At 38.5% G+C, this 15,896-nt stretch overlaps 1 protein-coding gene across 1 annotated transcript in view; it reads left to right on the forward strand.

The window, feature by feature from the left end:
- Positions 1–2,375: 2,375 nt before the first annotated feature.
- Positions 2,376–15,896, forward strand: part of LOC127659693 (ras-related GTP-binding protein A) — a 43,552-nt gene continuing 30,031 nt past the window's right edge. Inside the window, exons 1-3 of the mRNA XM_052149627.1 lie at positions 2,376–2,457; positions 2,927–3,015; positions 4,815–4,914. Coding sequence (XP_052005587.1) covers positions 2,989–3,015; positions 4,815–4,914 — 127 coding nt within the window. The 5' untranslated portion in view covers positions 2,376–2,457; positions 2,927–2,988. The remainder of the gene's footprint in view (positions 2,458–2,926; positions 3,016–4,814; positions 4,915–15,896) is intronic.

The following is a 15,896-nucleotide window of genomic DNA, read 5'->3' on the forward strand; positions in this document are numbered from 1 at the left end:
AGGACAGCAAGTAGCCTTCTTATTATCACCCTGGAAACTGCCTAGCAACTACATGGGCTGACCCTAGCAACCAAGTAGCAAAACACATTTCTCTGCACCAGAACATTGTAGACACTTCCGGGTTGGCTCATTTGACTCGCTGGCAAGGAGCCTTTTGAGTGTCACACTGGTAACTGCCTAGCAACCAGATGGGGTTACTAAGTGATAACACATGCTAGCAATGTATAGCGAAGTGCTAAAACATGTTAGCAGTTCTTAGCTAAGCATTCTATCGATCAATAAACTTTCAGACTAGGCTTTTTCAAGCCAACCTAAAGTTTGTCCTGATTAACTTTTCTAGTTTAAATTAATTTCTCTGGTGAGTTTAGTTTGTATTTTGTTGGTTTTGTTTTGTTTTAATTGTATTTAGTTTAATTTGTTTTCATTTCCATCCTGCATCTTGGGATCATCCTCCAAATTTGTGACAGAATGATCTGACCAAACTTTGGACCCAGCAGAGGCATGAAAGGTGTGTTATTGAGCCCAGCTGCGGCCCAATGCCTCGCCCGGTTGCCCGATCCCTTGGCCTTCTTCCAGCACGGTCGTCCTGTCGACATCTTTGCTGAGGAGTTGGCCGAGGCAGCCTCCAGGTTTGTTAGTGATGAGACCGTCCTCAAGCTATTTTTTTTGGCAGGTCTGGACAAGCCCATCAGTCCAAAGGGTTCGATTTTTCCTTTTGGGATTTGTTGGACCCCCTCTGCCAGTTGGCAGAGAATTATTACTTAGAATAATTTTTATGACTCAATAGTTTCCCTAAAGAATAATAAAAAAGCTCATAAGGCATCTACTTTTGATGTATTCATGTTGGAATTTGTTAGATGATTAAGGTCTTGTAAACATGACTATATTCCCCTGTTAAATAACATAAAAAATACTTCCAGTTAAAAAAAGAAGTAATTTTTGCAAACCCATTTGCTCCAACAGCAAAAAAAAAAAAGAAAAGAAAAAAAAAAATCACCAATTATGCTTTCACAGCTTTGCAAAGAAGATAAAAATACACTGAGCTGGAAAACAGTAGTGTAACGTAATTCAATGGAAAGGAGGAGGCGAGAACCGGCTTGATAATATAAATAATAGTTTAATATAAAACTGAAGCAAAAGATGCACGCACAGACATGTCCATCTCTCTTGTCACACCACTGTCTGCCATCAGCCTTTATCCCTCTCAGAGGCTTAATTAGCCTGATAAGGGACCAGGTGTGTATAATCACAACCCGGCCCTGCCCTCCGCCCTGCCACAAGTAGTAAGAAGATAAAAATAGGCCAATTGTTCTTTCTCTCCCCCAGCAGCTGTGTTAGAAGGCTCATCACAGCTCTAGTAACTGATATTTTAAACCGTAATCCAGGTAATACAATACAAAGTACAATGTTATTATTTTACACACATATTTAAAAAATTGGAAATATAAAATAAGTTGGCTACATTTATGTTGTTAAAGAAGGCAGAACTTGTCATAACAGGTCTGTGAAAAGGGTGCAATGGCTGATGTCTCCATAGACATATAAATAAATCTCTGTTACGCCGTTTCACACATACTCCGTTTGCAGTGCGTATGCGGTGAGTATTTTTTTCCGTACCCATGTTAACAGGTTAGAGCTTTTACACGGCACGCAGATGCAGTCCGTCGATCCGTTCCAGTTGCGGTGCAGTAGTACAGCGATCGTTTACGGACTGAGTCTATTTTTGCTGTGCTGCACCGCACTGAATTAAAGTGGCTGCGCATTGTTCACATTAAAATAGACATTGATTGTCAAGAAACTGTAATAATTTCATCATATACGCATAATTACAGTTTTGTTCTACAGTTACTAAATTACAGGGTCAAGAAAAACAAAAAAAGTATGATTATAGTCCCAAAAGTTGCAAAATGCTATCATTTTTTTTACCCTAAAAAAAGACAGAGTGAACGCAAATGCGTCTCATTCTTCTCCTTAGCAACAGATATAGCGCGATAGCTTTTCTTCAACTCGAACTACATGTAAAACAAAGAATCACAATGATTAAAATTGTCATACTGTTTCAATGCCTTAAACAATATCAAAGTTAACGTTTGGATTTAAAATCAAAATTCCTTACACATTTTTGATTTTGTGGCACACAGAAACTGCGGATCAGTAGCGCACTGCAAACGCAGCATGTGAAAGCACTATAGCGCGTGCTGCTCCTGTACCGTATACGCACTGCACACGGAGTATGAAACTGATGTTAGGATCTCATTGGCGGCTGCCAGCAGCCGGTTTCTCCTTTTCGACAGGCATGGCAGGCACTTCCTGCTGCCAGCTGAACGCCCTCTCACAACAAGTCATCGCGAGATCGCGTGTTTATAGTTAGTCATGTGCTCATCGTCGCCATTCGCGAACTGCAGGGCAAACATTGAGGTGTTATTTAGATCAGGATTTGATCTGGACTTTAATCAGGTATGTGATTTATATCAGTATTCTAACTGCATACTAACAGCGACTGAATCTTATGCGCTGCTCTAGCATGTTTCGGAATGGTTTTTAGTTTGGTTCGGTCTATCAATCTAGTGTGAAAATATAAATTAAAGTTCATATTGACAGAAACTGATCCGGATGAAGATTGTTTTTATTCATATTTTGTTATGTCATTACAGCAAGAATACTCGTGACCTCTGTCGGATGATCTGCTGTTTCTCCTACTCTTGTATTTCAACCCTTTTTAATGCGTTACAGCCATTCTCACCAAAAACACCAATAACTACTCACAAATTAAGACGAATCATGAATCTAAAACACTCATAACATAGTTTGCCTCGCATGTTAAATGCAGCGGAATATGGCCCCTCCAGATTCTTTTAACAAGTGAGAGGATTGTTTTATTAGTTATTTGTGTTTTTATTGTGTGCGTGATTTTGTGCGTTCTTAGGTTTCTGTTGCAGTTATTGAATATCTGCAGCCTACAGTGACACAGTGAAGTTTAGCAGTGAAATGTCAAGCACTGCCATGAAGAAGAAGGTGCGTTCATCCCACCTCCCACTATGAACTATCTTTTAGAAGCTAATAGAAAACGGAATGTCTGTTGTAATGGTGAATAACCGTTTATTAAAAACGTGCACAGTTTGGGTGTTCTACATTTACTTCCTTGCAAAGAGAACATTATCAATGTGTAGACAGCTGTGTCATAAAATATCTTTCTCAACATAAGACATATGCATCATCGTCATCATCCCCCTGTCTAGAAGGATTGTGTAAAACTATTTTGAAAACCTGTTTAAGATAACGTAGAGCAACCTAAATAGTGGATTTATGTAGCACTTCTCTCTAGGATTCAGTGCAGCTATATGTTGACATCTGTCCACAAGGGCTGCAACTAATGATTATTTTAATAATCAACTAATCTGATAATTGGAACGATTAAACGATTATTCATTGATTATTACAACGATTAATATTTTGCTCCTAACCAACTATTCATCTTGTGCCTCGACTTAAAAGGTTGTATTAAATGTGAATACAACAGTAAAGAGGACAATATTATCTTTTAATTCATTCACTGAATTACATGGAAAAAAAATACTTTAATTTTTATTTTTATTTATTTCATTAAAATAATCACTGCAAAAATTCCTAGAGTTATCTAGCGTTTTGTCCTTTTTAAAATGATATAAAAAATCATATTAGATATGATAGAAACGTATTCGATATTTAGACTTGCTTTCAGAGAATGTATCTTGAATATAAGTATATTTTGTATTTGAGTGTGTAATTTTTTTCACTTGTTCATATTTCTGCCAGTGAAAAGACAAAGATATACTTGTATTCAATATATATTCTTTTAAAGCAAGTATAAATATCTTGTATGTTGCTTCTCAGGTAAATTTATCTTGTTTTAAGGATTATTTGATATTTTAAGATAATAAATGAAGATTAAATATTATATTCAACATTCTTTAAAAAAAAAAATCCTCTGCAGTATAGCTCCTAAAATAAATGTACATAAGGAGTTTTAGATAGTTATATTGTGAAAACAAACCAAAAAAAGACAAATCAATAACTTTTTTTTTTTTTTGCATTGTGTAATGGGTTAAGACTATACTCTCTCACCTTTTTGGTTCACTTCGATCCATTAACTCACAAAAAACAAACTCTCTTCTTAACAGTGGTGTATCGTGGATTTTCTTCACGATAAGATACACACCATGACACATGCAGTATATTATGATTCAATACGTCGCAAGCCATCATGTTAAAATCTACACATAGAGAAATGCCAGTTTTGGTGTTTATTTACAAAACCAGCATCCTTATTATTTGAACTTTTAATAAAAGATGCATTAAACATAATGCCAGGCTGTTTTATTTTTAGATGTCTGACAGGCATGTTATACTCGAGCGGAATGCCAGATCCGCTTTATTTCACGTCAGGACAACACTGCTTCTATATTTACTTATTTGTATTTGTGTAGTATAATTCCGTCATTCTTGTGATTTACATCACCTTATGCTGTTTGGACTGTTTGGAGTGCGTCTAGACTATGAGCTGTCTTCTTCCTCTCCTCAATCAGGCAATAGCTGCAGTGCTGCTCTTGTGTGCAATCATTAGAATTTCATATGATCTCGTGTTGCGTTTAATGAGATCAAACGACTATTAGACAACGAAAGGTTTGTCGCCAATTTTTTTTAAATTGTCAACGTTGTCTATAACCTTGACTAATCGTTTCAGTCTTACTGTCCACAGTGCGACCTTATGTCATAGTTTTCACCTTCCTTTCTAAAGACATTGCATTTGTGACTGGTGTTAGCTATGTTTGCAGGTGTTGTTGATGGGAAAGAGTGGATCAGGAAAGACCAGTATGAGATCCATCATCTTCGCCAATTACATCGCCAGAGACACTCGCCGCCTCGGCGCCACAAGTAAGATATATTAAAGCAATAGTATTCATAATGTACTCACCTTCATGTAATTCCAAATCCATATAACAGCAAGTTGTGGCAGGCTTCATTTTAGTGAAACCAAACAGCTCTGGTTCTTGCATGTGTTGTAACCAATTGCTATGCTTAAAATTTGAATATGCAGCAGTACAAATTATATTTTAGAGCTATGGCGGAAAAGTAGATTTCCAGAGAGCTACAACGGAGCACTAGATTCAGAGAATAACAGCTTTAATTTTGGTGTCTCACACACAACTGGCTTGCTGTGTATTTTGTGTACAAGTGTGTATTATGGCTTTAGAAGCCTTGGAAAATAGCATAGCACACAAGTCATATTGACTACTTTAAAAAAAAAAAAAAAAATATATATATATATATATATATATATATATATATAAGTTTCATGAGATCAATTCCAGCATAATGGATGTGATGTGCAGGTAAAATGCAAAATGTAAGTTAACATATTAAGTTCTAATTGTAAGTACAGTATATTGAAACAATTGTGTATAATCATGCACCCCTGCAGGTAGAGTTTTTCAGTTTACACTGGGGGTTGCACAGACTAGTCAACTACAACTAATGAAGTTGACGCTGTCAGCCTGAAGTCCACTAGTCACTGACCATGTGATTTTATAAAACGAGTCTCTAGGAATACAGCAGGTGTGAAGCCCAGTGGCTCAGCACTGACTCAAATATAGTGGCTCAAATATTCAATTCAAACCTTTTTTTATTTGTATAGTGCTTTTCACAATGCACATCATTTCAAAGCAGCTTTACAGAAAATCGTGCATTAACAGAAAATGAAACTTTACTATCTATAATGTCTTAGAATCATCATTGTGTAGTTTGATAAAATCTGATTGTGAATTGTGTTTAAAAATAATTAAATAATAGTTGTATTTTATAACCCCAGTGAGCAAGCTGAAGGTGACTGTGGCAAGGAACCATCATCCATTGCAACAAAGTAAATAAAATATTTGAAAGACATAAAAAAAATATATATATTCTAGTAATTCGTTTTTTATTAACTAAACACAATGGAGAAAAAAAAATATATAATTTTTACTGATATGCTCTTTATATTTCATAAACTATACATATGTACACAATGTGCATTTCATGAAAAACCGTTATCTCCTCCTTTTCTGTTATTCTGTGCCGCATATGTAGATTTGTATAATAACTTGTAACGGTTACTAATGTTTGGAATTGCGTAAATGCTTGAACCCGCATTACTTCGATTTCACAATGCACGTTTACTGAGCGCCACCATTACATTTTACATTTATTCATTTGGCAGATGCTTTTATTCAAAGTGACTTACAAAAGAGGAAAACATAAGTGAATCATCTTGAGACATTTGTACGAAAAGTGCCATACTACAAAGTTTTACTAGCATCAGAATAGCACAAAACCGATATAAGTGCAACAAATTATTATTTTTTTTAATGACTGGTTAAGTGCTCTTGGAAAAGATGTGTTTTTAGCCATTTTTTGATGACTGGGAGTGAGTCAGCTTCACGGATGGAGTTGGGAAGGTCATTCCACCAACGTGGTATGATGAAACGGAGAGTCTGGGAAAGTGTTTTGGTGCCTGTTTGTACAACAAGGCGACGTTCCTTAGCCAACCGCAGGCTTCTGGCAGGAGTGTAGATGTGCATAAATAATTTTAGGTATACTGGAGCAGACCCAGTGACTGTTTTGTATGCCAGCATCAGATCCTTGAATTTAATGCGTGCATCAACCGGCAGCCAGTGGAGAGAGACAAAGAGTGGTGTAACATGCGCTCTCTTTGGTTCATTAACCCTCTGGGGTCGACGGATGTGCCGGCGCGTCCTGCTGGATATTTTCGTCATTACAGCGGAAACAATTTTTAAAATACTCATTTACATTTTTGGGTATACAGTGTAAGTGCAAGACATCATTATAGACTATAAAGGGTCTACTTTTATTTGAGTACACTCACAATAACAAAATCTTGTGCTTTTGTAAAATAAAGAAAATTTAAAAGGGTGAGCTTTCAGCAGTCTCTGTGTTCACAAGCATATTCCTGAAATGCGTCACAAAAATGAACTGAAACTCCACAAATACTTATTACACAAACATGAAACATATGTCTACTTTTAAATAAAACAATTCAAATTTAAAATGAATATTCTCCTGCAATGTAATCTGTATGAAACAAAGCGATGTACATTTTCTTCTGGCACAACTCAATTCAATTCAATTTCAATTTCAAATTTGCTTTATTAGCATGACTGTGTAACACAATGTTGCCAAAGCATCAACATATTATATATAAATAATAAAACAAACAGACAAACAAACAAAACATATATGTATAAATCATGTCACATGTAGCATTGTAAATAGATGGATAAATAAATATACACACACTGTATAAATAAATACATTGGGTCACTCTAGAGAATTAGCTGTCTCTGGCGTTGTGAATAGCTAGCACATATTTAGCCGCTAGTGCAGCTGTATTATCATCTTCTCCGAGTAAGAAGGACATTTTTTCAGTGTCACTCAGTTCATAGAATGATGGGATCAAGGCTTCAAATTTGGGCAGAAACGTTTCTCTTATATTGCTATATTTCGAGCAAAAGAGCAGAAAGTGTTCCTCATCCTCTATGTGCTGTAGATCACAGTGTCTACAGATCCTCTGCTCTCTCTCTGTCCATGTTTGTCTACGTCTTCCTCTCTCTATCTCTAGGTCATGGTCACTTAATCTGTATTTGGAGAGGATTTGTCTTTCTTTAAAATGTTTAATAAATAGATAACTGGCCAATTTAGTGGTTCTATTGAGGGTCGAGTAACATTGGAGTTTATTCTGGAGGTCAAAATGTGCTTTTAATGATTTATCATGAGTGTCTTTTAGATTTGTGTGGATTTCTTTAATAATAATTTTGGGGTTGTAGCTGTGGTCAATAGGGAGTATAGTCTGATGGACGAGTTGAAGAGCGAGTGTGTTCAGAGGATGAGGTTCTGCTGAGGATTCATTGGCGAGGAGGGCTTTATATTGCACTGACTCTGGATCAGACTGATGGAGGTGATGCCAGAACTGAACACATCTCTTCTGGATCTCGATGTTCAGCGGGTACAGGCCTAGCTTCGGCCCTGCAGGCGGCGGTGGACGTGTTTCTGTGGACCCCTAAAATATTTTTGGCAATTTCAATTGTAATTTTTCTACTGGTGTTTTATCCCAATTTTTAAAATTTAGTACTGGTCCCCAAATTTCACATCCATATAAAATAATTGGTTTTATTATTGAATTATATAATTTGATCCAGGTTTTAATGGGTAATTTTAAGTGTCCGCGATCGTGATTTTATGGCATAGAAAGCCCTCCGTGCCTTTTCACTCAGAGTTTTAACAGCCAGACCGAAGCGTCCCGAGGCTGATGTCGATACCCAGATAGCTATAGCTCGTGCTGTGCTGCAGGACCTGGCCTTTATACAGGAACTGGTGTTTGTGTGCCTGAGATCGGGCCTTCTTCTGGAACACCATGACTCTGGTTTTGTCCAGGTTGACTGTCAGGGCCCAGTCTTGACAGTACTGTTCCAGCAGGGACAGGCTCTGCTGAAGGCCCTCAGGTGTGCGGGACAGCAGGACCAGATCATCCGCGTACAGCAGACATCTGACCCCTGACCCCTGGCCTGTGTGTGGTGTAGAGTGAGACCGGGTACAGTCGAGCTCTCCAGCGCTGATGCCAGATCATTGATGTAGATGTTGAATAGAGTCGGGCTCAGACTGCAGCCCTGCCTCACTCCACGGCCCTGCTGGAAGAACGCGCTTCTGTGGTCACTGATTTTCACAGCACTTTTGCTGTTGCTGTACAGAGATTTTATAATATCAAACGTTTTTCCGCCGATGCCAATTTGTAGGATTTTGAACTCATTATCTCTAATATGATCCCACCCACCATCAGAGTGCGCCATTCATACGCTAATGTGCTGAGACGATCAACGCAAATGTACACGCCCCCGACTCTGAGGTTTAATGTAAACACAACACAACTCCACTTTTCTGCGTGTTTGTAATGATACACATTTGAGGAATCTCCAGGATATTAAAGAAGAGTTAATATCCTCAGAAAAAGAGCAGGTCTCCGATGAACGTTTGTATTTTGAAGAGAGACTTGATCCAGCCGAGGATAAAATTTCTGACGAGAAAGTCAATTAGTTTTCATTAGCTGACATGCTATTTTATATAAACATGTTCATATTTTACTAGTGGGACTGTTTCCAGACTTGCCAGCCAGGATTCAGTGTATTGACATTTGAAATATGACTCCTAATAAGCAAGTTTTAGTTGCATTTTAAATTCTGTTTTGGCTAAAGCAGGTATTAAATTGTATGCTGTATAATATAAATATGGTATGTGATATGATATATAAAAATAATATGAATGTTTAGATTATATTTTATCTAGTGTTTATAATGCCTCATTATCAACAAAATCTTGTGCTTGCAAATATGTGTTCAGGTTAAATTAGTTAAATGCACTTTAAACATGCCCATATTAGATAATCAGCATGTTATAATGATTTCTGTAGGATCATGTGACACTGAAGACTCCAGTAATGATGTTGAAAATTCAGCTTTGATCACACATTGCCTTTTACAATATATTTAAATGGAAAACGGTTCTTTTAAATTTTAAAAAGAGTTCAGAATATCAGTGTTGTTTCTGTATTTTGGATCAAATAAATCCAGTCTTGGTGAGCAGAAGAGACTTCTTTTAAATGGCAGTGTAGGTCTAAAATTAAGTAAAGTCTTTATGTAAAGAAAATGTAGTCTGATTTCTTCTTTTAACTTAACTTGATTTTGATCATTAAGTCTCCTCACATTAATTCTCTATCCCTCATTGATAGGCCCCGGGGGGGGGGGGTCTTTTGTCTTCTCAGGTGTAAATCACCTCCATATTCATGATCATTCACGCCGCCTCGCATATTACCTTTCAACACTAAAATTTTCTTACAAAAGTTAAATGACTATATTGTTTTGTATGAATGAGTGATCAGGATTGTTGTCACATAATTTTGTAGCAAAAACTCTAGGCTTAAAGATCTAGTTCTCAAAAGGCTTGTGGACAAATGTTCAGTATGTGTTATATGGCCTTATTTCAGTGACTTAAAATTTTAGTTTTTTCAAAAACCATGAATAAATGTTGTTCTCTAAAAAATGCAAACCTGTACACACATGTTGCTCACATATTATTGTAGCCCATGAATTGTGCTGAATACAGTGTTATCAGACTTTAGCCATTAATATGTTTTTAAGCAACTGAAAAAAGCACAAATGTCAAGGCATGTCAAAAATTCTCCAGGGCCCAAAATACTAGGGATGCACCGAAATGAAAATTCTGGGCCGAAACCGAAAATCCATGATGCTCTTGGCCGAAAACCGAAACCTAAATTTTTATCTATTTAAAAAAAAAAAAGTGTATAATTGTATTAATTTTATACTTTTTCATTAATTTCATGAATTTAATGAATCTGAATTGAAAAACTACAAACCAATAAAATAAATCACACTTTTATTGAAAGTAACACACCAATATGGGACAAAAAATATATTAAAACTATATTAAATATTATTATTCTTTCAGTTCTGTAAAAATCTAATTTTACAGATTTTATTAACAATTATCCAAATAATGTAAAGTTTTAGAAAACTATTATATGCAAAACAACAGTCAACTAATGAACTTAGCTAACATCTTTCAAAAAGTTTAAATATGCAACAGTAATTTTAATTAAAACAAAAAGGAAGAACACAGAATGGCAGAGGGCCTCTATTCCACTGATCTATATATAACTATAATATATAATATATATATATATATATATATATATAGATAGAGAGAGATAGAGATATATATATATATATATATATATATATATAGATCAGTGCTCTGTTCTGTTTATGTAAACGTATGTACACTTTAAGTGAAAATGATTGTGCAAAACAGCAGTAATTGAACTAAATCCAACCTCAACTGTAAACGACAGATGTATCCTCAAGTGAAGAACAAGTGTAATGTAATTGCTATACACATCAAATTGGACCGCTTTCTATTTAAGTACAAGTGACAGGTTTCTCTTCAAGAACAAAAGTTGCTAAACTCTCTGACAGTCTCTCCTGTCAGAAAGCTCATCACGAACATGAGATGCTGCACTAAACAGTTTCTCACTCTCTGTGCTGGTGCTTGGGCAGATAAATACCTGTGCGCAATCCGCGCAAGCAAAGGAAAGCGGTCTTTGTTTATGCGCCCGTAGTCAAGGGGATTGCCGCTTCTGGCGTAGTTCAGATAAATACATCTCAAGTTGTGGTGTAGCTGCGCTAGTTGTGGCACTGCTGTGGATCGGGGCGCTTTCCTGTGGAATCTCTTGCTGTACTCTGTGTATATACACTCACCTAAAGGATTATTAGGAACACCTGTTCAATTTCTCATTAATGCAATTATCTAATCCAATCACATGGCAGTTGCTTCAATGCATTTAGGGGTGTGGTCCTGGTCAAGACAATCTCCTGAACTCCAAACAGAATGTCAGAATGGGAAAGAAAGGTGATTTAAGCAATTTTGAACGTGGCATGGTTGTTGGTGCCAGACGGGCCAGTCTGAGTATTTCACAATCTGCTCAGTTACTGGGATTTTCACGCACAACCATTTCTAGGGTTTACAAAGAATGGTGTGAAAAGGAAAAACATCCAGTATGCGGCAGTCCTGTGGGCTTAAAATGCCTTGTTGATGCTAGAGGTCAGAGGAGAATGGGCCGACTGATTCAAGCTGATAGAAGAGCAACTTTGCCTGAAATAACCACTCGTTACAACCGAGGTATGCAGCAAAGCATTTGTGAAGCCACAACATGCACAACCTTGAGGCGGATGGGCTACAACAGCAGAAGACCCCACCGGGTACCACTCATCTCCACTACAAATAGGAAAAAGAGGCTACAATTTGCAAGAGCTCACCAAAATTGGACAGTTGAAGACTGGAAAAATGTTGCCTGGTCTGATGAGTCTCGATTTCTGTTGAGACATTCAGATGGTAGAGTCAGAATTTGGCGTAAACAGAATGAGAACATGGATCCATCATGCCTTGTTACCACTGTGCAGGCTGGTGGTGTAATGGTGTGGGGGATGTTTTCTTGGCACACATTAAGGCCCCTTAGTGCCAATTGGGCATCGTTTAAATGCCACGGCCTACCTGAGCATTGTCTCTGACCATGTCCATCCCTTTATGGCCACTTCCAGCAGGATAATGCACCATGTCACAAAGCTTGAATCATGTCAAATTGGTTTCTTGAACATGACAATGAGTTCACTGTACTAAAATGGCCCCCACAGTCATCAGATCTCAACCCAATAGAGCATCTTTGGGATGTGGTGGAACGGGAGCTTCGTGCCCTGGATGTGCATCCCACAAATCTCCATCAACTGCAAAATGCTATCCTATCAATATGGGCCAACATTTCTAAAGAATGCTTTCAGCACCTTGTTGAATCAATGCCACGTAGAATTAAGGCAGTTCTGAAGGCGAAAGGGGGTCAAACACAGTATTAGTATGGTGTTCCTAATAATCCTTTAGGTGAGTGTATATCTTGAAAGTTTTGCTGAACAAACACTGCAGATCTCAAATGTGATGTCCTTATCAGAAACTTTGAAGAATTTCCACACCGCTGACATGATCGGCCTTTGTTTGGTAGTGCCGTTGTGGAATTATCTAACAGCCGTGATAAGGGCTAGATCGATCCAGATTGAAATCAGAGCACTGAGGGGCGGGGCGAGGAGGTATATATTTTCGGCCTTTTTTCTCTTTCGGCCGAAAACCGAAAGTGCCATTTTTGGCCGAAAAATTTCGGCCGCCGAAATTTCGGTGCATCCCTACAAAATACCCTCAGACCCCAGAGGGTTAAAGACCAGACATGCTGCTGCATTCTGGATCATTTACAGAGGTCTAATTGCACATGCAGGAAGGCCTGCAGTGAGAGGGTTACAGTAGTCCAGTCTAGTTATGACAAGTGATTGAACAAGCAGTTGTGTGGCATGTTCAGAGAGGAAAGGTCTTATTTTCCTGATATTGTAGAGTGTAAATCTACATTATCTTACAGTCTTTGTGTAGTCTGTGAAATTTAGTTTATCAATGGTTACCCCTAGATTTCTGACCATTTGAGACGATACTGTTGTTGAACCCAGCTGCATGGTGATGTTCAACAGCAGGGTTGGCTGGAAAGACGAGGAGTTCGGTCTTGGCTGGGTTGAGTTGCAGGTGGTGTTCCTTCATCCAGGCCGAGATGTCTACCAAACAGGCAGAGATTCGAGCAGTTACTGTGGTGTCGTTGGGCTGAAAAGACAAGTAGAGTTGCATGTCGTCAGCGTAGCAGTGGTAAGAGAAACCATGTGACTGAATGATGGGTCCCAGTGATGTGTATATAGAGATGAGAAGTGGCCCAAGCACTGATCCCTGAGGTACCCCAGTAAGTAACTGATATGGTTTGGATACCTCACCTCTCCAGGCTACCTTGAAGGACCTATCTGAGAGATGGGAGGTCAACCAGTCCAGCATAGTTCCTCTGATGCCCAGAGTAGAGAGGGTGGAGAGAAGGATCTGATGGTTGACTGTGTCAAAGGCTGCAGAAAGGTCCAGCAGAATCAGAACGGATTATTTGGATTCAGCTTTCGCCTGTCTCGGTGACTCCGTGACAGACAGCAGGGCAGTCTCGGTGGAGTGTCCACTTTTGAAGCCTGACTGATTGTCATCCAGTAGCTTGTTCTGTGAGAGATGGGCAGAGATCTGATTGAAAACTGCCCTTTCAAGTGTTTTTGCCATGAATTGGATGAGAGAGACTGGTCTGTATTATTCTATCTGTGTGGGGTTAAGTGCAGGTTTTTTCAGCAGTGTGGTTACTCGAGCCTGCATAAATGTAGTGGGAAAAGTGCCTGTAAGTAGAGATGTGTAAGTGCAGGTAGGATGGACTGAGAGATGGCCTGGAGAAGGTGTGATGGAATTGGGTCAAGGGAACAGGTGGTGGGGTGGTTGGAGAGGAGGAGTTTTGAGACTGTGTCAGTCAGAGGAGAGAACATAGAGAAAGAATGGTTGCATACAGGAGCCAGGTGTTTGACTGTGGTGCAGTGAATGTAGTGCTGATGGTTGTAAGATATCTGCTGTCAGTGATGTGTCAGGTGGTGGAGGGGGAGGACAGAGAAATGCGTTGAATGTTCTAAATAAGCTACGAGTGTCTGTGGTGCTGTTGATCTTGGTCTGGTAATGGGAGGTTTTTGCAGCTTTAACATTATCTGAAGAAGTTGCAAGCAGAAGTTGATATTTACCTAGATCTGCTGGATCTCTAGATTTACGCCATTTCCTCTCAGCTACTCTGAGATCAGTCCGATGTTCCTGAAGAATGTCAGACAGCCAGGGGCTGGGTGGTGTAGTACAAGCTGGTCTAGAGGAGAGAGGACAAATGTTGTCTAGACAGGTTGTTAAAGTAGAGTTAAGTGTGTCTCTGGCAGTGTTTACATAAAGCGTGGAAAATACATTTATTGTGAGAAGCGAGGTAGAGACATCAGTGGAAAGGCGAGAGAGTGAGAGGGAACGGAGGTTACGGCGAAAGGAAACCAACGGTGGAGTCAGTTTTATTATAGATGGGAGAATCATGTTGAATTGAACAAAGTAGTGATCAGAGACCTCTAAAGGTGTAACAAGAATATTTGAGGTGGATCAGTGCATCACTGGCTTGTTCTGAATCACATACCAGGTTTTAGTGTTGTCACGATACTAGAATTTCTAACTTCGATACGATACCTTGAAAAATATCGATATTCGATACCATTTTCGATACCACAGACAAAAAAACTGCCACAATATTAAGAGGGTAGAACTGTCTAGAACATGACAATGAGGTATATTTTACATGAACAAAATGTCCTGAGGTATTGCACTTGTTCAAAAGCCTCTCAGATTGCCATACATTCAAAAACCAATAAAGTGCAAGTAAATAAAAAGTGCAATCTTTTGTATTTCCAAGTCAAATCAAATCCAATCTCAATGTCAACAAAAGATACTTAAACGTCAAGGGGGGGGTTGGGGTTGACTAGCTTTCATAAGGTCTCTCGCTCTCTCCCTCTCTGCCGTGCACGCGCTATGTATGTTGTGTGCGCGCTATCTATGTTATGCGTGCAGTATGTTCTGTCTCGCATGTAAATTGCGGGCATCAGGGAGAAGCTATCAATATGCGGGAGACTCCCGGAACTTCCGGGAGACTTGGGATGTCTGGCTTCGTATCAAAAATATTTCCAGATAGCACTCCTGCTGTGTTCTTTATCAAACAAAACTGGTCGCGGGGGGCGCCGCATGCACTCGCCATCTTTACATTCACTTCACTTTTGCTATTTAACCAGAGGAATGAGAGGAGTGCGAGTGTGTGTGTGTGGTGTTTGTCAACGCGCCTTTGGAGAGAAGTGAAAGTGACAGCTCGGCTAGTATCGATACTTAGGGAAATTAGTATTGGTACCGTTCAGATATTTCAGTATCGATATTTATCGAAATATCGATATTTTTGACAACACTACCAGGTTTATCTGTCTTTTAAATCACAGCCTTTTGGGGATTAATAATCACATGTGACCAACTCGCCATTTTGATGTTTGATGTAATTGTGCAGCCCTGAAGGATCGTGAAATTAGTCTACTGATATGCTTTTTATGAAACTTAATTGCCAAATTAAAGCACATTAAAATCATCGCAATATTGACGATATTGTTACATTTTACATTGTCAGCTAAATTATCTCAATTATGCCATTTAATGTTCTATATATCGCCCAGCCCTAATGCCAATATTAGATATTTGTGCAAGTCATGGTTTAAAATTAGTGAACTAAGTTTAAGCGACAGTGTTTAAACAAAGATTTTGTATGAACTGTTAGATTAATGGCAATTGTCTTTAAA

The sequence above is a fragment of the Xyrauchen texanus genome, chromosome 19, assembly GCF_025860055.1.
Source record: "Xyrauchen texanus isolate HMW12.3.18 chromosome 19, RBS_HiC_50CHRs, whole genome shotgun sequence".
Classification (NCBI taxonomy): Eukaryota; Metazoa; Chordata; class Actinopteri; order Cypriniformes; family Catostomidae; genus Xyrauchen; species Xyrauchen texanus.